The sequence below is a fragment of the Pseudophryne corroboree genome, chromosome 11 (genome assembly GCF_028390025.1).
Source record: "Pseudophryne corroboree isolate aPseCor3 chromosome 11, aPseCor3.hap2, whole genome shotgun sequence".
NCBI classification, from domain to species: domain Eukaryota; kingdom Metazoa; phylum Chordata; class Amphibia; order Anura; family Myobatrachidae; genus Pseudophryne; species Pseudophryne corroboree.
The window spans coordinates 79,842,294-79,865,564 of NC_086454.1; the positions used below are offsets into that span (position 1 = coordinate 79,842,294).

The following is a 23,271-nucleotide window of genomic DNA, read 5'->3' on the forward strand; positions in this document are numbered from 1 at the left end:
TATATACAGCAGCAGGTCCGGCTCTGTGTGACCTTATTAGTTGCTGGGAGAGGATGAGGATGGTGCAGAACCGCCAGGAGAATGGCTGACACTCAGTATAAGGATCACACTGATGGGACCAGTCAGACAGATACAGGGGGAGCCCCACTTTCCCATCTCACACTCCTCCTTATATTGTATTTCTAATTGGCAACTGGGGGCATATCGTGTCCAAGTGTCTCCTGTGAAACATTTCCACAGCTGCCCGCTCCAGCGTAGACGCTTATTCATTTCTCCTTAATGAGAAACAAAACGATCTCTAATGAGCAATTACATAGCGACAGGATTGTTCCCACAACAAGTTCCTGTGTGTGACAGAAACATCCATTGTAGAAGATATAGGGCAGACACAGAGATAGGATAGACACATGCCACATAGGTATAGGGCAGGCACATAGGTATAGGGCAGACACGTAGGTATAGGGCAGACAGAGATATAGGGCAGGCACATAGGTATAGGTCAGACAGAGATATAGGGCAGTCAGAGATATAGGGCAGGCACATAGGTATAGGGCAGACACATAGGTATAGGGCAGACAGAGATATAAGGCAGGCACAAAGGTATAGGGCAGACACATAGGTATAGGGCAGACAGAGATATAGGGCAGGCACATAGGTATAGGTCAGACAGAGATATAGGGCAGACAGAGATATAGGGCAGACACATAGGTATAGGGCAGACAGAGATATAAGGCAGGCACATAGGTATAGGGCAGACACATAGGTATAGGGCAGACAGAGATATAAGGCAGGCACATAGGTATAGGGCAGGCACATAGGTATAGGGCAGGCACATAGGTATAGGGCAGAAAGAGATATAGGACAGGCAGATATAGGGCAGGCACATAGGTATAGGTCAGACAGAGATATAGGGCAGGCACATAGGTATAGGGCAGACAGAGATATAGGGCAGGCACATAGGTATAGGGCAGACAGAGATATAGGGCAGGCACATAGGTATAGGGCAGACACATAGGTATAGGGAAGACAGAGATATAGGGCAGGCACATAGGTATAGGGCAGACAGAGATATAGGGCAGGCACATAGGTATAGGGCAGACAGAGATATAGGGTAGGCACATAGGTATAGGGCAGACAGAGATATAGGGCAGGCACATAGGTATAGGGCAGACAGAGATATAGGGTAGGCACATAGGTATAGGGCAGGCACATAGGTATAGGGCAGACACATAGGTATAGGGCAGACAGAGATATAGGGCAGGCACATAGGTATAGGGCAGACAGAGATATAGGGCAGGCACATAGGTATAGGGCAGACAGAGATATAGGGCAGGCACATAGGTATAGGGCAGACAGAGATATAGGGAAGGCACATAGGTATAGGGCAGACAGAGATATAGGGCAGGCACATAGGTATAGGGCAAACAGAGATATAGGGAAGGCACATAGGTATAGGGCAGACAGAGATATAGGGCAGGCACATAGGTATAGGGCAGACACAGAGGGTATCCGTTCACATGGTCGACCATGCTATGGTCGACAGTCATTAGGTCGACCACTATTGGTCGACATTGACATGGTCGACATGGACACATGGTCGACACATGAAAGGTCGACACATGAAAAGGTCGACATGCGTTTTGAATTTTTCTTTTCTTTTGGGGAACTTTTCCATACTTTACGATCCACATGGACTACGATTGGAACGGTAAAGTGTGCCGAGCGAAGCGGTAGCGGAGCGAAGGCACCATGCCCGAAGCATGGCGAGGGGACGTGGTGTACTAATTGGGGTTCCCAGTCACTTTACGCAAAAAACGACACCAAAAAAGTTAAAAAACTCATGTCGACCTTTTCATGTGTCGACCTTTTCATGTGTCGACCATTTTCATGTGTCGACCGTGTGTCCATGTCGACCATGTCAATGTCGACCAATAGTGGTCGACCTAATGACTGTCGACCATAACATGGTCGACCATTCATACCGGAACCGACACAGAGATATAGGGCAGACACATAGGTACAGGGCAGACAGAGATATAGGGCAGGCACATAGGTATAGGGCAGACAGAGATATAGGGCAGGCACATAGGTATAGGGCAGACAGAGATATAGAGCAGGCACATAGGTATAGGGCAGACAGAGATATATGGCAGGCACATAGGTATAGGGCAGACAGAGATATAGGGCAGGCACATAGGTATAGGTCAGTCAGAGATATAGGGCAGGCACATAGGTATAGGTCAGACAGAGATATAGGGCAGGCACATAGGTATAGGGCAGACAGAGATATAGGGCAGGCACATAGGTATAAGTCAGACAGAGATATAGGGCAGGCACATAGGTATAGGTCAGACAGAGATATAGGGCAGGTACATAGGTATAGGGCAGACAGAGATATAGGGCAAGCACATAGGTATAGGTCAGACAGAGATATAGGGCAGGCACATAGGTATAGGGCAGACACATAGGTATAGGGCAGACACATAGGTATAGGGCAGACAGAGATATAGGGCAGTCACATAGGTATAGGGCAGGCATATAGGTATAGGGCAGACAGAGATATAGGGCAGGCACATAGGTATAGGGCAGACAGAGATATAGGGCAGGCACATAGGTATAGGGCAGACAGAGATACATGGCAGGCACATAGGTATAGGGCAGACAGAGATATAGGGCAGGCACATAGGTATAGGGCAGACACATAGGTATAGGGCAGACAGAGATATAGGGCAGGCACATAGGTATAGGGCAGACAGAGATATAGGGCAGGCATATAGGTATAGGGCAGGCATATAGGTATAGGGCAGACAGAGATATAGGGCAGGCACATAGGTATAGGGCAGACAGAGATATAGGGCAGGCACATAGGTATAGGGCAGACAGAGATATAGGGCAGGCATATAGGTATAGGGCAGACAGAGATATAGGGCAGGCACATAGGTATAGGGCAGACAGAGATATAGGGCAGTCACATAGGTATAGGGCAGACAGAGATATAGGGCAGGCACATAGGTATAGGGCAGACAGAGATATAGGGCAGGCACATAGGTATAGGGCAGACAGAGATATAGGGCAGGCACATAGGTATAGGGCAGACACATAGGTATAGGGCAGGCACATAGGTATAGGGCAGACAGAGATATAGGGCAGGCACATAGGTATAGGGCAGGCACATAGGTATAGGGCAGACACAGAGATATAGGGCAGACACATAGGTATAGGGCAGACAGAGATATAGGGCAGACACATAGGTATAGGGCAGACAGATATAGGGCAGGCACATAGGTATAGGGCAGACAGAGATATATGGCAGGCACATAGGTATAGGGCAGACAGAGATATAGGGCAGGCACATAGGTATAGGTCAGTCAGAGATATAGGGCAGGCACATAGGTATAGGTCAGACAGAGATATAGGGCAGGCACATAGGTATAGGGCAGACAGAGATATAGGGCAGGCACATAGGTATAAGTCAGACAGAGATATAGGGCAGGCACATAGGTATAGGTCAGACAGAGATATAGGGCAGGTACATAGGTATAGGGCAGACAGAGATATAGGGCAAGCACATAGGTATAGGTCAGACAGAGATATAGGGCAGGCACATAGGTATAGGGCAGACACATAGGTATAGGGCAGACACATAGGTATAGGGCAGACAGAGATATAGGGCAGTCACATAGGTATAGGGCAGACAGAGATATAGGGCAGGCATATAGGTATAGGGCAGACAGAGATATAGGGCAGGCACATAGGTATAGGGCAGACAGAGATATAGGGCAGGCACATAGGTATAGGGCAGACAGAGATACATGGCAGGCACATAGGTATAGGGCAGACAGAGATATAGGGCAGGCACATAGGTATAGGGCAGACACATAGGTATAGGGCAGACAGAGATATAGGGCAGGCACATAGGTATAGGGCAGACAGAGATATAGGGCAGGCATATAGGTATAGGGCAGGCATATAGGTATAGGGCAGACAGAGATATAGGGCAGGCACATAGGTATAGGGCAGACAGAGATATAGGGCAGGCACATAGGTATAGGGCAGACAGAGATATAGGGCAGGCATATAGGTATAGGGCAGACAGAGATATAGGGCAGGCACATAGGTATAGGGCAGACAGAGATATAGGGCAGTCACATAGGTATAGGGCAGACAGAGATATAGGGCAGGCACATAGGTATAGGGCAGACAGAGATATAGGGCAGGCACATAGGTATAGGGCAGACAGAGATATAGGGCAGGCACATAGGTATAGGGCAGACACATAGGTATAGGGCAGGCACATAGGTATAGGGCAGACAGAGATATAGGGCAGGCACATAGGTATAGGGCAGGCACATAGGTATAGGGCAGACACAGAGATATAGGGCAGACACATAGGTATAGGGCAGACAGAGATATAGGGCAGACACATAGGTATAGGGCAGACAGATATAGGGCAGGCACATAGGTATAGGGCAGACAGAGATATAGGGCAGACACATAGGTATAGGGGAAGACAGAGATATAGGGCAGGCACATAGGTATAGGTCAGACAGAGATATAGGGCAGGCACATAGGTATAGGTCAGACAGAGATATAGGGCAGGCACATAGGTATAGGTCAGACAGAGATATAGGGCAGGCACATAGGTATAGGGCAGACAGAGATATAGGGCAGGCACATAGGTATAGGGCAGACAGAGATATAGGACAGGCACATAGGTATAGGGCAGACAGAGATATAGGGCAGGCACATAGGTATAGGGCAGACACAGAGATATAGGGCAGGCACATACAGTAGGAATAGGGCAGACACAGAGATATAGGGCAGGCACATACAGTAGGTATAGGGCAGACACAGAGATATAGGGCAGGCACATACAGTAGGTATAGGGCAGACACAGAGATATAGGGCAGGCACATACAGTAGGTATAGGGCAGACAGAGATATAGGGCAGGCACATAGGTATAGGGCAGACACAGAGATATAGGGCAGGCACATACAGTAGGAATAGGGCAGACACAGAGATATAGGGCAGGCACATACAGTAGGTATAGGGCAGACACAGAGATATAGGGCAGGCACATACAGTAGGTATAGGGCAGGCACAGAGACATAGGGAAGGAACATACAGTAGGTATAGGGCAGACACAGATATAGGGCAGGCACATAGGTATTGAGCAGACACATACTGTAGTTATTGGACACACCCATTGATATTGGTCAGATACACAGATATTGGGCAGGCACATAAGTATTGGGTAGACATACATATAACACAGATATTGGGCAGGCAGACCAGTATTGGGCAGACAGATATTGGCAGGAACATATTGCGCAGACATAAAAATATAGGCAGACACATATTGGGCAGGCACACCGATTTTTGGTAGACATAAATAGCATACAGATATTGGGCAGGTACATTGGTATTGGGCAGGCACACAGATATTTGACAGAAATATATTGCGCAGGCGCATTAATATAGGGCAGGCACACATGAATTGGGCAGACACATACCGAGCAGGCACACAGGTAGATAAGGGCAGATTGGCCATAGGGCTCACCAGGAATATTCCTGGTAGGCTGACGTGTCTGTGGGGCCTATTTTGTGTGCTGTCATGTGGTCTCAGCCCACACATGACAGGCAGCCCACACACTCAGTACACTGCTCTGTCCCCATTATTCTGTTATTCCATCTCTGCAGTACAGCAACTCTGCCATTCAGTGATGCTGCCATGGCTACACGGTATGTTATACCTCTTGTGCTGCCCATGTTGGGCCACTTCTACAAACTTTTACAGGGCCACTTTTAGTTCCCAATCCGCCCCTGGTCTACAGTAAAAGACACAAGGAAGACTGCATTTGCATACAATCAGATCCTATAAGGAGGGATCCCACCCACCTCATCAGACCACACTCCCATTAGGGGAGTTTCCATAAATTTCCCTGGCTGGTTTTCCATCCCAATCTGACCCTGGTGGCAGACACACAAAATTGTGTAGGCACATAGGTATTGAACAGAATCAAAGGTATTATGAAGACTCATTGACATTGGGAAGGCACACAGGTATTGGGAAGACCCACTGACACACAGACGTACTGCAAACACAGATATTAGGTAGACACACATATGTTGGGCAGGCACAGAGACATTGGGCAGGCACACATATATTAGGTGGAATACAGACACTGGGCAGACATTCGGTATTGGTCAGGCACACATACATTGGGTGGGCACACATGTATTGGGTGGGCACACATGTATTTGGCAGACAGGTATTGGGCAAGCACACAGACATTGGGCAGACACACATATATTGGGCAGGCATTCGGTATTGGGCAGACACACATATATTGGGCAGGCACAGAGACATTGGGCAGACACACAGACATTGGGCAGACACACATATATTGGGCAGACACACAGACATTGGGCAGGCATTAGGTATTGGGCAGACACACATATATTGGGCAGGCACACATACATTGGGTGGGCACACATGTATTGGTCAGGCATTAGGTATTGGGCAGACACACATATATTGGGCAGGCACACATACATTGGGTGGGCACACATGTATTGGGCAGGCATTAGGTATTGGGCAGACACACAAATATTGGGCAGGCACACATACATTGGGTGGGCACACATGTATTGGGCAGGCATTAGGTATTGGGCAGACACACATATATTGGGCAGGCACACATACATTGGGTGTGCACACAGACTTTGGCAGGCATTAGGTATTGGGCAGACACACATATATTGGGCAGACACACAGACATTGGGCAGGCACACAAACACTGTGAATTCATACAATGGGGTGTGCCTGACTGATCTGACTGAGTCATTGCCATCAGGTCTGAGGGTGAATGGGCTTAGTCCAGGTGTTTCTAGGAAGAAGCGATAATTTGCTCCATGCCATGTATGTAGTATAAATAGTCACTAGTGAAAACATTGACCCCTATTCCACCCTTTACTACCCATAGTGTCATCATGCCACCTTCACTGCTCATTGTGCTCAGGGTGTAATAACATCCGCAAGTCCCAGTCACATATTCCTGTTTTACACAAATATTTCCTCATAATTTACTGTTCCAAAAATGTCCTACAACAAGCACCATAAGGGTGCTATAGGGTCTGCCGCCACTACACCATACAGTATGTATGATATACAGACTCTGCCTTAGCACCCCAGAGAGCTGCTGCTATTGAAGCATGTGTGCCAACCTCTATCTATCATTTATCTATCTATCTATCTATCTATCTATCTATCTATCTATCTATCTATCTATCTATCTATCTATCCATGTACTATGCCAAGGGATGTTGATGTGAATGCTAGGATAATATATATATATATATATATATATATATATAAAAATGTGTGTATATATACATGTACTATGTTAATGTATTGTAATGTGAAAGCAAGGATTATATTACATATATATATATATATATATATATATATGTGAATTATCCGGCACTCAGCATGAATGAAGATAATTATGCTAGGGTGCCCTCCTCTAATAGCATATAGAAAAGAATCCTTCCCAAGTCCTATGCAGGGCCTTGCAGGAGAAAACACAGGCGGCACTCCGTGGTCTTATCAAATAAGTCTGTATTAGAAATTACAGCATGGTGCAAAAGCAGCAACGTTTCAAGACCATTACGGTCTTTTCATCATGTCTTTTTTTTTTTTAGTTATTTGTATCACCATTTATGATGCACAGCCTGATGAAAAGACCGTAATGGTCTTGAAACGTTGCTGCTTTTGCACCATGCTGTAATTTCTAATACAGACTTATTTGATAAGACCACGGAGTGCCGCCTGTGTTTTCTCCTGCAAGGCCCTGCATAGGACTTGGGAAGGATTATTTTCTATCTATCTATCTATCTATCTATCTATCTATCTATCTATCTATCTATCTATCTATCTATCTATCTATCTATCTATCTATCTTACCGTACAAAAGGATTATATAATTTTTGTAATGTAAATACAGTGCCATATGCACTTCAGTAAAACATTGTGTTCTTGTAAGAAAGAAAGAAAGGAAGAAATGAGTGAAATCATGGGTATTGTAAAGTAAATATGTACTACTAACACTACGCTACAGTTTGTATAATTTATTAAGCGTTGTACTGTAATTACTGCGCCATAGATAGGCATAGAAACACTACGCAATTACCATAATATATACCTATAATATAAACTGCACTCAAAGCGTTGTAATAACGGCGCCATATATAGCTACAAAATACTGCGCTACAGTAACTGCGTTAAAATGCGTTGCTATCGGAATGCTGCGCCATATACACTCATACACTCTGCGCTACCATAGGTACTGCCAAGTACATAAAGCGTCACATGTAGACAATGCTCACTTGTTGTAGAGATACTGCGTCACATCTACTATTCAAGTACATATCTCTCTCCAATTTATGCTTAGAATCTGTTTTGCAAAATACAACCTGAAATGTATATTGCCCAATAAGCTGTACTGAGTGCCCTGTATATATTGCTAAACAATCTGCACTTGCTGCCCAGTATATAACGCCAACACTCTTTATGCCTAGAAATCAGTGCATAGACATCCTGCATCAAATAGTAAGTTGTGCTTTGTAAATTCCACACCGGCGATAGTAATAAACAAAAATCCAAGAACTATCCCACATAAATGCAAACAGCTAGCACACAACACAGGTCACACTGACAGCACTCTAACACAGTAACAATGCCTGGGGCATACGTATATCCCTAGTACCTCATTCTATGCAGCTGGTCAAATTTGCAATTATTACTGTAATTTACCAAAAAAATATAATAAAATAATATAATAGTATATTCAAAGAAAATAGAGAAAAAAAACAGATAGATATTCTATTAATGACGATAATAGAATGCATCTTCCACTTACCCTGTGCAGGCTGGCCTGGTACTGATGTACCCGGGTACCACCCGGGCCGGGTCCCCCAAGTCCCTGTCTGTCCGTTCAGCATCCTCAGCTTGTCATACATGCCGTCTGCGCCCATCTGTTGCTTCTCGCTAGCCAGGTTGCGCAGCACTCTGTTTATCGACGATACCTGCGAGACAAAAATCGCCATGCTTCCAGTCAAATCGCGATAATACTGTACATGATACAAATAACACTTCAGTTATAAACTATATATATCTATACTGTATGTGTATATATATATATATATATATATGTACATACATAGTTGTGTGTGTGTGTGTGTGTGTATGTATATGTATGTATTTATATATATATATATATATATATATATATACATATATATATATATAAACAATCTCAAAGACCCAGCACTCTAGTGAACAAACGATAAATTCGCTGTCCTGACAAGGGGTGACATAGACCCCTGTAGCATTTAAATACTTATTTGAGTTGTTGTGAATTATTCACGGGGAGTCCTGAGTGCCGTTCATGCTATTTGGACTGGGTGTGTGTATATCTATCGATCCATACTACTATGTAAAGGTATCCTGCACTAAATTAAACGGTACACCCGGATGGGTGTCTTTTATGCACACTGAAAGTCTGCGAGTGCCGCCACTGTTCATTGTATGTATGTGTGTATGTATGTATGTATGTATGTATGTATCTATCTATCTATCTATCTATCTATCTATCTATCTATCTATCTATCTATCTATCTATCTATCTATCTATCAATAATCAATCATCTATCTATCTATCTAGCTATCTATATACACACACACACACACACACACACACACACACACACACACACACACACATCTATCTATGTGTGTGTGTGTGTGTGTGTGTGTGTGTGTGTGAGAACTATAAATTTCCTCAATTATTCTACGGCATAAAGTTCTGAATGAATTAAGTGCCCTCTGATTCTGTATTCCTAATTAATAATTATTGTGCTTAATATCTTACGTGTTAAAAAGTGCAGGTAATGCTATAATTTTTTTGTTCATTTTAATTATTATAACTATTTGTAAATACATCTACACAAACGCATTTGCGTCGGTCTGTTTGGCGCACACGCTATTTCGCCAGCCGCAGGCGACTTACACTGGGAATATTGTCGTTGGTGCAGACGCCTTCGGACAGCAACCTGTCCCTTATCTCCCAGGCGAAGATGGAGGGACACTCTCGCTTATACTGGGCTATTTTGCTAACCACCTCTGGTGTAGCCACCCTCGGCTTGCTACCCCCGATTGCCCTGGGTCTGATGGATCCCGTCTCGTAATACCTCCCTAATATCTTACTCACGCAGCCGTTTGACACCTGCATGGAGAAACAACGACAAATCACATTATTAATAATTTCAAGACAATGGTACAATTTTATAGTAGGCATTAAACAATGACAAGCTTACGTTTTGACTATCCAGCACTTGGACTTTTGCATCTGCATGGCTCTATAACACAAAAATATACCTTAAATGGTATGAGAACGTATGTCTTCCTTATAATTACATTTGTGGCCCTAGAAACCCTATGTCTATATAAGATCAGTAGAAAACATTTTTTTTTCCTTCTTTTTCCAAATCTAAGTATTATTCTTATTAGAATTATTTTCGGATTGCAAAATGCCTAGAGCTTTTCACTAAATTATCCAGGCTACAACTAATGTGCATTGCCCTAATTAAAATTAATTCCATAGTGCAGGAAAAAACGTATATAAATAGATACAAGTTCTATAAGAGCCAAAACATGAGTATATAAATATATATATACTTCCTGGGGCAAGAGGAGAATAAAAGTATGCTATTTATTATTTAAACTAAGTGGCGTGTTTTAAACATGCCAAAGTGTAATTATTAGGGGACTTGGAGCACCATGTCAGCTTTCTGTGGTGTAGTCTTTTAAGCAGATGAATACTATATTAATACGCTGGAGCGGAGCTTATTTTGGTAGAGGGGGGTAGTATAGTAACAGATGGGTATATAGGACATTATAACCAGAGCCTTTAGGAGCAGTTGGAAGGCAAAGCAGCCTTTTCACCTGCAGGATTCTTGAGATATCACAGGGTCTTGCTCCACTGTGAGCCAGCTCCACTATCTTCTGCCTTGTAGAATCTGGTAAGGGTCTACCGTTTACAAACACGCCACCAAGTTGATTAACTCCGCTGTGACCTGGAAACAAAACACAGTGACAACTGTATTACTCTGAGAGACCCCCAATAGCCATCTATATAGGGTGTGATAGCGGGGGTGCCAACTTTTCCTATCCCCGATTCATTAAAATTTGCTTATATAAATAATGCGCACATAAAGTATATACACATATATAAATACAGTACAAATGTATAATATTGCGTCCTATCTCAGGAAACACCTTTGACAATCAGTGCAAGTGCTCCAAATGGCTGTGCAAAAGTTTTCTTGTTTTTAACAACAATCGGGTATTGGGGGGGATGATTTGGGGCACGGGTATTCTCTACTATATGCACCCCAAATTGTGGAATATACCCAGCAGGCACAGAAACCGTAAACTGACGCGGTATGTTCCTAGTAAAATATCTCTATCTATCTATCTACACACACACACACACACACACACACACACACACACACACACACACACACACACACACACACACACACACACCCCCCTCAGATAATTCTCATATCTGTCCTTGTCTGTCTGGAGTATAAAAAAAAAGTCCAAAAACAAAAATCTCACTACCAATCAAAATCAGCCAATTACACTAGCCAAAGGAAATAACCCAATCTGTTTTTCTATTGCAAAAACTTCATAAGCCACAAGCATAAACAACGAAATACTCGAATGTAATCAGCATTCCAGCTGTAAGACCCAAATCATTTTGTATTCAAATAAAGTCAAAGTCAATAAGTGCACTAAAAAAATAAAATAAAATAAAAATTAATACATAAAAACTCTTTAAAGATGAGTGCTAGTCCAAAGCTACTCTACAGAGAAGTCTCATAAATACCATCAGATTCCTCTTCAGACATTGCCTTGTGCTCCCATTCCTTTCTGCTGAGATATTAGGAGTTAGTTCATTAAAAAATCCCCAAACCTGAAGTCTCAGCACAGACAGTTCCCCTGAAGATGTGCTCTCCTCAGCTTGCAGACTACTGATAAATCGACTTGCAGCAGGCTCTCGCTTCTTAGCAATAAATAAGCACCAAATATAGAAGAGGGGGAAACTATGATGAGTCTTTCTGACATTTGTCTTTAAAATAAAGCTAGCTGCACGTCAAGTTTGAGCTTAATTTCTGGAAATAGGCGGAAGTCGCCCTGGATCATGCATGGGAGGCTAATTGAAAAGATCATTTGAAGTACTTGTGGCAGGCATGTCACTTTATGACAGTGCTCTGCTTTTGAAAATTGCATCGTCAGGACAAATGGTACTATGATAAAAACGACCCTTTCTATGCGGATTTAGAGATCACTCAGACTAGAGATAAGGCTACAACTAGTTTTCCAAAGGAAGCCACGTTTTTATTTACAGCTAGGCAAGTGGTGCATGGACTTCAATGTTGGGGGACTGCTTCCTGGATTGATACACTATATATATATATATATATATATATATATATATATATATATATATATATCTATCTGGCTGGCACCTCAAGCCACAACATGAAATTGAGGTATTAATCCCACTCTCATCTCTGTCTAGTTATCAAGTTCCTCGACCAAATTTTTAGCCTCCCCTGATCTTTTCACCCTTAGCCAACGCATCAACCCTTTACTAAATCAGCAATTCTCCATTCATATGTAACCTACAGTACGAGTCCCTCATGAACATATACAGAAGATTCCAAGACACAGCAAAAGCCCTGGGTTCTTGCAAGAGGTCTTGAAGTACCCCCCCCCCCCCCCCCTTCACATATCTGTCTGCAAAAACAGTTCGACTTATTGAGATTTTTCTTTGCTGCGGGGACCTGTACGAGACACCCCATCCCCTTCAGGAATGTCATTTTGCAAAGACCATTTATCAACTTTAAAAAATGACACTGACAATAGGGAAAGCAAAAATAAATTTCACTTAAAAGGTTAAAGCCTTAATCATGATCTGATTTCCCTAGGGAGGACTGAGGGCTCGATCTGTGGCAATCATTAGCCACTCCTAGGCAGCTAATAAGAAAGCATATGGTGTTGATTTGGACTCCCTGATTTTTATACACCCAGGAATTGTTGATACAAAAGCTATAGAGAGCCACTCGTGACCTTTACACGAGCCCAGAAAAAAAAAGTGATCACCCGCTAAAGGGTTCTTTAAATTTGCAGAACAGATCACAAAAGGAAACCCAATAATGGACGAAATCACCACAGACCCCTCTAGTAATGCACCCGTATAGGTCACGTCTTGAATAAGTCATAATGGCTTGTAAATTCCCTATATTATATTATTAACACTTCCATAGCTGCAACATCGCATGAAATGTAGTAAGGACCGGTGAACGGGAAATCATCATAATAGTACATAACACTGACAAACAAAAAAGAGTTACACCTGATAACCATGTAATCAATATACAGATTCGGATTTATGCCAAGCATATCTGAAGCACATATTTATCTAAAATGGAATATTCAATCTATCTAATATGTCATATTCAATTAATATAGTCAAACGACTGGAACTAAAATAAACAAAATAACTTATTAGCTAATATTGGCTTAACTGTAATACAACATTTAAGCGCGCCTGGTCCATATAAAAGCAGCACATTCTAAGCACAGAGGAAAATATATATACAAAATATATTTCACCTAAACGGGTACTATAACTTCCATTGAACATTGATGACAATTTTTAAATATCTATTTTCTAACTTTGGAAGACATATTTTATGTTCAGTGCAAGCCTGAAAGCCACCAAGAGAGAGTAACACCGCAAAAATAAACAACAACAACAACAACAACAACAACAACAACAACAACAACAACAACAACAACAACAACAACAACAACAACAACAACAACAACAACAACAACAACAACAACAACAACCAGAAAATTATACGCAGGAAATAAGTGATCAAAATTATTCTTCGCAACCAGTTTCCTAATGACCGAATTGCGTCTATTGTTCCGGCAAAATGCACTGAAATAATAATTAGATTTCCATTCCACTAACCCTTTGTTAGAAGAGCGTCTAGATCTGCAACATCAACATTATAATACTGCTAAACGTGAAAAAGGATTCCTTAAAGCAAAGAAAATACCGCCACACAAATAAATATATCACTCCAAATAAATGCACTAATAAAAATAAAAATAAACAACTTAACATGAATACTTTTGCAACCACCTCACTAGTCATTGCAAATAGCTGGGACAATTTAGCAAAAGTCTCTTAACAAGCGCTCTATAAAATATTAGAGGGTCATAAAATAAATCACCCAGTTTAATTGATTGATGTCTCTCAGATAAACAAAAGAGTGATAGAATTTGACTTGGAAAGTCCCGGATTTATTTCACAGTGATTTAAAGAACATTACTTACTGTTCTGCATGTTGATGGCTCGCAATAAATTCCCACGTGGTTGCTCTACGGAATTCTATTAATAAATAAACAGATTTTCCTATTAATTAAGGGACAGCTCCTAAAAGGCCCGCTTCCCCCACGAGTATCTGATTGTTTTGCAGTTATTTCACCATCTAACGTGAAATATAGAATTGTATATATATTTTGCAAAGCCTTTATTTTACATCAATTCTATAAATGGAAAATTACATTTAAAAGACAAAATAAATAAATAAATATATTTTGCAAAAACTTGCCTGAAATTGGCGATTCCTCTCCCAAAAGAAGTGCGCAGTCCAGCATCTAGTATTCTCCCTCTATGATAAACAATAGGAGAGTTAGGTTTACAATTAATTAGAATTATAATATATCGTCTTTTCTAGGTTTTTTTTTCCACACAAGCACAACCTGAAATCCCATTACACTTTAATTACTATTGAAATATTTTTTTCCCAAGGCATCAGCTTACCAATTGCTTTATTTCCAAACTACCCCTTCCCCCCTTCCCCTTCCCTTCCTAAAAATGAGCAACTCTGGAACTGCATCAATAATACAGTATGTTTAAGATTTCAATATTTTCGGGGGGAAAAAATTACAGGGCAAAGTGTTACCATAGAAACAACAGGCATGCCTACTAATTAGATATGGAGTTAAGAATAACAGCTGGGCAATAGAAAGTGTTGATATTTTTTTCCCCTGGAAGTCTAAAATACATTTCTAAGCTGATCTCTCGCAACTTTTTTTTTTTTCTCTCCCTCTTTTCGGTTTGACTGTTTAGCTCTTATATTTCTGGACTGTACATTGACACACGCTGTCTACCTCGCCTCAGTGCTCTAAAAAGTAAAATCAGGAGGGGGTGAGGCCACTTAACAAAGCCCCGAACGATTTCCATTCTGCAGATCTACCCAAACCAAAGTCTCTCAAAGCCAAGAGAGGAAGGAAAAAAAAACAAAAAACCTTTTTACATGCCCCATGCTCTCAATAACTTAATTTTTTTTTATTATTTATTTATTTAAAGTATCAGTAGATATTTCTCCTGCAGAATGTCCTGATGCAGTTAAGGGTATCAGACATTTAGCAGAAAACAAAAATTATTTCTTGTTATACATTTTTTTTTCAAGATAATTGTGTTACTGGTGCAAGTTGTTAGAGGGTTTGTAAAACCACACAACAGCTCTGTGGGGCGCACAATTGGCAAGAGACAATTACAAAAGAGGAGGTTTGGTAAAAAGGAAGAAAAAAAAACCCCCAAGTAAAATAAAATAAAAAAAACACTCAGAGACTTTACTCTAAAATAGTAATTTTGTTTTTTTTCTCTTTTAAACGTCTGCTTTGAATATTAATTTTTCTGATTAGTAAAAAAAAAAACCCCAACACTTTTCCGCCTATTGATGTTATACTTATTACAACAGTATTTTAGACATCCTCTGCTAATATTTGTCGCAGCTTGCGGACAGCCGGTAAATATTTACTGCGACAATTATTAATAAGGAAACAGTGTTTAATTCCATCTCTATTATGTCCTCATTATATGCACAAAGTCTGGAAAGCCAGTAGCTTGTGATGAAGACTTTCTCTGGGGTAACCAAGCATGTCGCCCTGACAGGGCCATGTAGACTGCTAGCCAGAACACCACTAATCTCATTTATAATCCAGGGTGAACATGCAACATACAGTTTGCAGGGGGAATGTATTCTGTCTGCTGATCTAAAGCAAACAGACACACCGGAAGCTAGCTGTGACCCAATGCAAAGTGTCACAAAATAATCATAGCACTTATGTTTAGTTGACCAGGGACCTAGAAGAGGACTGGTGGTTCTAAGCACTTAGTTTCATTGCTAAAGTATAGTTTGTAATTTACAGCAGGCCAGGCCTAGTGCTCACAGTTTAATTTCACGTTCCCCAAAAGCATTCACTTTTATAATAATGTTTACTATCAGTTCTGCAATATAGAATTGCCGATATGTCTGAATAATAATAATAATAATAATAATAATAATAATAATAATAATAATAATAATAATAATACTACTTTAAACACAATATAAACACTGGTTGAAACATATGTATCAATATTTAATAATTAGACCAGTGTTGACAGCAGTGTAATAACTAAGCCTATGTCTTGTGCAAACTCATGAATACAAACATTAAAAACTTCAGTAATAATTATGCAAACACATAAACAAATCGAGTCTTCGTTTCGCTGCGGTAACACTGGAGTAATCGGTACATACACTACACATGATCCTGTCATCGTGTTGATTGCAAGATCCTCCACATAATAAATGGCAGGGGAGTTTATATCTTTGCCAGGACGTGTCTACCGTAATGAGATATCAGATAAACATGGATTTACCCCATGTCAACCCTCCGAAATATACAGTCACTTCACAATATTAAATCGGTGTTAAATTAACCAGGGTGGAGTCAGTTTAAATAGTTAAAAGTATTTCTCAGTAACTTTAAAATGATATTAAAGGTCTGCTAGGGGATAGCTGGACTTAGATGCTAAAATAATGTTTATAAATCAATAGGATAATTTGGTCACTTCAACTCGATAGTTATCTAACAAAGATGGTAAGATCAGGCTGGGTCCGGCTCCAGAATCATGCACCGGATATACAAGCGATGGGATACTCAAGCAAGATATAGAGGGCTCCAATATATGGTACAACACAGCACCGGAGCACGGTGCACTGATCGAGAGTTTTATATATATATATATATATATATATATATATATATATATATATATATATACACATACAGTATATGTATGCATCAACATTTCAGCATCACAATAGCAAAAGCCCCCTTGCCAATCCTGTACTAATACTACAACCAGCACCACTGACACTAGCTAAAGTTTTCCAGTTGACTGGCAGGGACACGGAGTAATCTGTGCAGGGCAGCAGAAGTGTCCTACACCCCAGCAGCCCCAGCCCTTGCATGCACTCACCTGTAAGAGGCATCCTATGCTGTCAGGCTCCGCTGGATAATTGGAGTGAGCACTGCTTGCTTAATGACAACAACAACAGAAAAAAAAGGGGAAAAGCTAGCAGTTGTTGTATGCTAGAGCCCAGCAATGGAGCAGCTCTCTCTCCCAGGGACCAGCCTCGTTGTTGCTTCCTGAGGAGGAGACAGAGATTGACAATAAGAGGGGCTGTCAGTGTGTGCAGCAGGGAGAGGGTGAGAGCAGTGCACACAGCCACAGTGCACACCTAGGCTGATGGTTGATGCTGCAAGTGTATGCATGTATGTAGGCTTGCTCCCAGTGCCTCGCCTCCACTCTTCTTCACTGGCCCATTAGCAGAGGCTGACCTCTGTCATCATCTCCCAGTAACACACTTCCTCCTGCTCCTTCACCAGAGCGGGAAATGAGGCAGTGTATGGGACTTGCTTTCAAACCCACTAATCACCCTAGACATGCAAATGAATTGCTTTCTCCACACACACAAAATATTGCTTTATGCAAAGCACAGGGGTAGCCCTGCAGCTGCCTATTGGCTGATTACCCCCAGTGCATGCCACTATTGGCTCCTGCCTTTGAATATGAATACACTTGATTATTTTTTTTCCACTGCACAGATTTGTGTGTGCTTGTGTGTGTGTGTGTGTGTGTGTGTATACTGATTGCCTATACCTATCGCTGTGCCTGCCACCCTCACTCCAGTTTTCTGAAGCATATTCGAGGTTTGATGATTGGATTTTACTCACATCCCTCATTGTTTTCTGCCCTTATCGAAGGACTGGGACATGGCTTCTCTGCAACTCTCTGAGGAAGGATAACACATTTCCATCTACTCACTGACTGACCTGGTCCACTAGAAGGTATCACTACCAAACAAGTTCTGCTCGCCGGCTTCTACAGTCCACGCTGCCACTGTAATTGTGTACTGTTCACAATGGGAATTAAATAATTTTCCTTGTAAGCTGCGTTTTGTTGTAAAAGGCGATTTTGGATGTGAATGGGGGCGATTAGCATTTTACGTAAAAAAAAAAAAAAAGCCTCAGATAACAATGGGGATAAGCAAAATATCATTCAAATGTAAAGAGCAGAAATATCTGTAAGACAGGCGCTTTGTAAGCTGTGACTTGCCCCAGGCTATCTACATACACTCTTTTTTCCCCCTTTTTTTTATTTCTGCATTTTTTTGTTTTGTCTTAAAGAAAATCAGGGACTAGGCTCAGAGAAAACTTTCCATTTACAGTCAGTGTACTGGGCACTCCTGGGGAAAAGTGGCCTCAAGTGTCCTCAGCAAACATTCCCCAAACTTCTTCCACGTGTCCTTGTTGACTTTAGGGCTGTGTTTGTGTCTATCTAAGACACCAGCAAATTAAGAGTCAATTTTACTTTTATGGGCAGATAATGTCTCTAGTCAACCACAGTGTGGGAAGACTTGCCTGCAGGTGACGATGGAAGTAGAACCATTAAATGTGGTAATGTGTGCATGTACATAGATATATACAGATGGCTCTAAATTATTTTATACAGACAGGCACAAATATTAAACCACGAAATTAGCAGAATAACCTCGAGGTTTTTTTTTCTGTGCCTCGACCTTTCACACACACACACACACACACACACACACACACACACACACACACACACACACACACACACACACACACACACACACACACACACACACACACACACACACACACACTATGTAGGTTTCTGTGTACAGATATATATATACACACACACACACACACACACACACACACACACACACACACACACACACACACTGGTGCTACTATTGAACGCTCGCACTATTTTGCATTTTGTACTGTTTTTGATTTTCTACTACAACTTTTTGAAACCCCCCCTCCACAAACTAAATAAAGAAAGTTCCTGACTCAGAAAACAGTCCTGCCTTGCCTAACGCCTGATGAAGATGTCAGAAATCGAGGCAAGTAAGTAAATGCTTTTATATTTTGACCACACACCAAACTGGTCCAAGGGAACGCTTATAACACCTCAGTAGACTCCAAAGAAACCCAGGGTTATATTGAACGTACCAGCTGGATCTTTCTACTTCCCTTATTTGTTAATGTCAGAAGTTCTGAAACAATGAAATAAATGTAAAAACAAAACCCCCCATAAAAACAACACAGCTAACAATACTACAGGAGAAGGCAGGAGTAGGGAAGTGGGGTTTGGGCGCGCAGAGGGGAAAATAAAGTATTAGATGGGTACACTTGACTTTTCTTGACATGTGAAAGTGTTAAAAGTCACAGCTCATCAATAAAGTAGCTGACAAGCATTGCATTCTTATATAAAGTACAATAGGGAGACAAACGACTCTGCCAGAGAGTTTGCATGTCAGTGAAAGGACGCCTCAATGGGAGCTGGATAATGAGCTGCTTGCCTGTCACTCCCTGTCCTCTTGCGGCCTACACAGAGCCACTCAGTGCCTCTCTGCCCGTCAGCTGCATGCAGTGCCCCTTACAGTCCCCTCTATGCAAATACACTCAGCTCATCTCCTGCATACAACTTTCATCCACATTAGTCAGCCAACTTTTATCCTAAACCCTACAGGCCTCTGCTAATATTTTCTTTGTTTACAGTCAGGGTGGCAGAATTACTCATCTGCTGCTAAACATTCCTGCAAATGATAATAAAAAATAATAATAATTCTATCCATCCACCTTCAGCAAAGTGCAGATCGTCAGCCTCTGTGGGACTGCAAGCTCTGCCAGGGAGGACAGGCTGGGACTTGTAGTTCTACCCTCCAGGGAGCGCAGGCTGGGACTTGTAGTTCTACACGCAAGCGAGGGCAGGTTGGGACTTTTAGTTCTACACCATCTGCCCAGCCGCAGGATATCCTGAGCTATACTGTTGTCTAGCATTTTGTAGGTAAGTTGTCAAGCAAGGAAATTGTAATGTACATTATACACATTTTATTTAGCGTGTCTATTATTGCATTTTTAAACAAAGCTTCTGGTTTTTACAGTGTTGTTTTTTTTTTTTTATACACAGCTTTCACATATTTGCACCAAATAGGGAAGGTTTTGCCAGGCCGGTTTAGCAGAGTAAGAGTTAATGGCTGTGACTGCACAATGCACTTAGCTGAAGGTAAATTGTACAAACCTGGCAGAGAGGTCACCTCCTCCTGTAATGTAAATTCATGACTGTGTATTTTATGGCATATGGGACAAATAGAAAAATAGAAGTCAACACAAAAGGGCTATTTTTCACCATTTACGAAAAAGTGACTTGCGGCTTGAGGAGGGGTGCAATTAGAGGCCGCTAGGTCCAGGAGCTTGCCATCCTTTCTGTAGTAACCGATCCTTTGTTATTAGAGCTTCTCTCCGGTGGTAACGCGCTCAGAATAAATGGTCGAGTCAGGTTTCCCAGGCAAATATAAAGTATTTTTTCTCTCTCCTCCTTATTAACCACCTCTCAATTAGCAACTGTTGGGATTAACACCAACTAATGCCTCTCTTCTTCAATAGTGTTCCTATTTCTCCCTAAGGCAGAGGGGTATTTGTGTACCCTCCCAAAAGGGAAAAAAAAAAAGTTTTAGTGAAAAAAAAAAAAAAAAAGGAAGAGAAAAAAAAAAAAAAAAAATACGGGGAGGTCCCCCATCAAGGCAGGTGACGTCACACTAATGGAGGCAACGGCGTGGGGCTAAGCTGTGACACTGGTACTTACAAAAGGTGAGTGCTCCGGGCTCCTATCGGTAACATTTCATCAGTGGGGTTATTTATTTTCTAGGGCCATATAAAATTACTCATTTCGCCCAGGCAAACATCGCAAGGTGTTACAGTGTAGCAGGTTATTAGTTGTGCTCAGAGCTGGGCGAAACAAGGTCAAAAAGTTTTAGTTTGTTTTGTTTTCTCCCGCAACTAAAAATAAACAAACTTTCTAACGCGCGACATGATACTTCGCTATGTTGCACATTATTCTCTACCAATAAACCTGGGAAATAAATTGATAATGACTATAGTACTTGCACTATTCAATTACTGTAACTGTTATTATTATTTGTTATATATCTGTTTTATTTTGTTGAATAAATATCTTAGATTTCGCCCAATCATTGCCGTTATTTTATGACTTTATAATGCTGCGTCTGGAGTATATTTTGATGCAATATTTATGATTTCATGTTTAAGACACTTTAGGGATATCATTAAATTGATTGTTGGCACTTTAATGAATGTGTTTGTTTTATAAATATGGTTTTGTTGCGATTCGTCCAAAACTGCCAAAATACGCCGATTTTGTGCAATGTTATAATGCATGTTAATGGATTGTATTGTCTGTAGAACTATGTTTAATGGTAAAGTGGGGTTTATGTTTGCGTGAAAGTGTTTTTTTTCTCTCGTGTGTGTGGTAGTCCTAGGCATGTCTTGTTGTATTAATATCTGTTTTGCAAGTCACCTTTTTTAATACCCAGAAAAATGCTTTAAGTCCCCTTGTCCAGATCACTTTGAACTTAGAGAGAAACACCATTTCTGACGTGTTAGGTTGAAATGCATTTGCCTCTAGGATAACCAATGACTATTTGTGTACACGGGGCGGTGTTTGAGTTCTGTAATGTACAGGACATTGAGTTAAATGGAAATTCATCCTTTTAAACAAATACACAAGAGGTCCTTGCAGTCTGTGAACATAATGGTAAAAATATAACTCCAATTCATTAAAATTACTTTTTCCCCTGAAATTGTTTTTACATATATTTTTTCATGATGAGGTTTTTCTCCCCCTCACTGTTTTGACAAAGGTCATAATTATTACATGTTTAAAAAAAAACTATGGAAAAGTTTATTTTAAGTACAGAAAGGTGCTTACAACATGACTTGTGACGTGAAATAAAAAAAAGAACATCCTTTGCTGATGGGATATACTATTGATTTATACATGCTGTCACCCCCCTCCCCGCCCCCCCCCCCCAAAAAAAAGTCCTGTTACACCATAATCTCTCTGTTAATCAAGCCTCTAAGCAGCTCAATGTAAGTTTTATTAGCGACTAGAGATCCCAGGCTGTAGATCAGATGGAACCTTTACACCCTTCATATCTGCTACAGCTGCCTCCATGATATATATTCAATTAGAGGTCAATTTATTAAACAGTTTGTCCTCTTTGACATCAGGAATATGTGAGAGACGCTTAAATGTTGCAATAACTAAAGCGGGCAGCCTGATGTAGCTTTTGCGCTTTTTTGTTACATGTAAAGAACAGCAACCCAAATGATATAAAGTACAATCCTACTATTACTCCATAAATATAGCATATATAAATAAATAAATAAATAAATAAATGTATTTTTATCCTGTTTCTCTTATTAACTGCTTTCATGTTGCAAGTGTTTGACTTCTCATAACCTAGAAAGATTGGTGAGATCAGAAGCTGAATGGATTGGATCAAATTCTATAATATCTAACACCGAATGATTGTATCATTCTGATATGCATATGAAAAGACTATCTGGTAGAGGTAATTATGCTGCGATTTTTTCGCTGCATGGCAGCTGGATACACATAATTTCAAATAAACATCTCTAATTAGGGAGGAGGGTCGGTGACAAATTCTATTTTTTTAAAGCCCACACTATTTATCTGTAAAATATAATATGTTACAGATATTGTTTTCCGCAGAATTTTTTTTCTTAGTTCCGTATAATAACACAAAGGTGGCGTTCTCAGTATTTTTCTATTGCATTACATGGATTTACTGCATTGTTAATATAACCAATACTAATATAAAACACCATGTGTTTAATATTTAATAGTGGAAGACTA

The 23,271-nt window shown here is 41.0% G+C and overlaps 1 protein-coding gene across 4 annotated transcripts in view; it reads right to left on the reverse strand.

The window, feature by feature from the left end:
* Window positions 1–23,271, reverse strand: part of PAX6 (paired box 6) — a 41,116-nt gene that overhangs the window by 16,930 nt on the left and 915 nt on the right. Inside the window, exons 1-7 of one of the 4 annotated variants that reach the window (XM_063944449.1) lie at window positions 17,470–17,925; window positions 14,765–14,824; window positions 14,487–14,541; window positions 11,007–11,137; window positions 10,379–10,420; window positions 10,072–10,287; window positions 8,923–9,088 (exon numbers count right to left, since the gene is read on the reverse strand). In XM_063944449.1, coding sequence (XP_063800519.1) covers window positions 8,923–9,088; window positions 10,072–10,287; window positions 10,379–10,420; window positions 11,007–11,137; window positions 14,487–14,496 — 565 coding nt within the window. In that variant the 5' untranslated portion in view covers window positions 14,497–14,541; window positions 14,765–14,824; window positions 17,470–17,925. Of the gene's footprint in view, window positions 1–8,922; window positions 9,089–10,071; window positions 10,288–10,378; window positions 10,421–11,006; window positions 11,138–14,486; window positions 14,542–14,764; window positions 14,825–17,469; window positions 17,926–23,271 lie in introns of those variants that run through there. The other 3 variants (XM_063944447.1, XM_063944450.1, XM_063944448.1) reach the window with 3 other exon arrangements.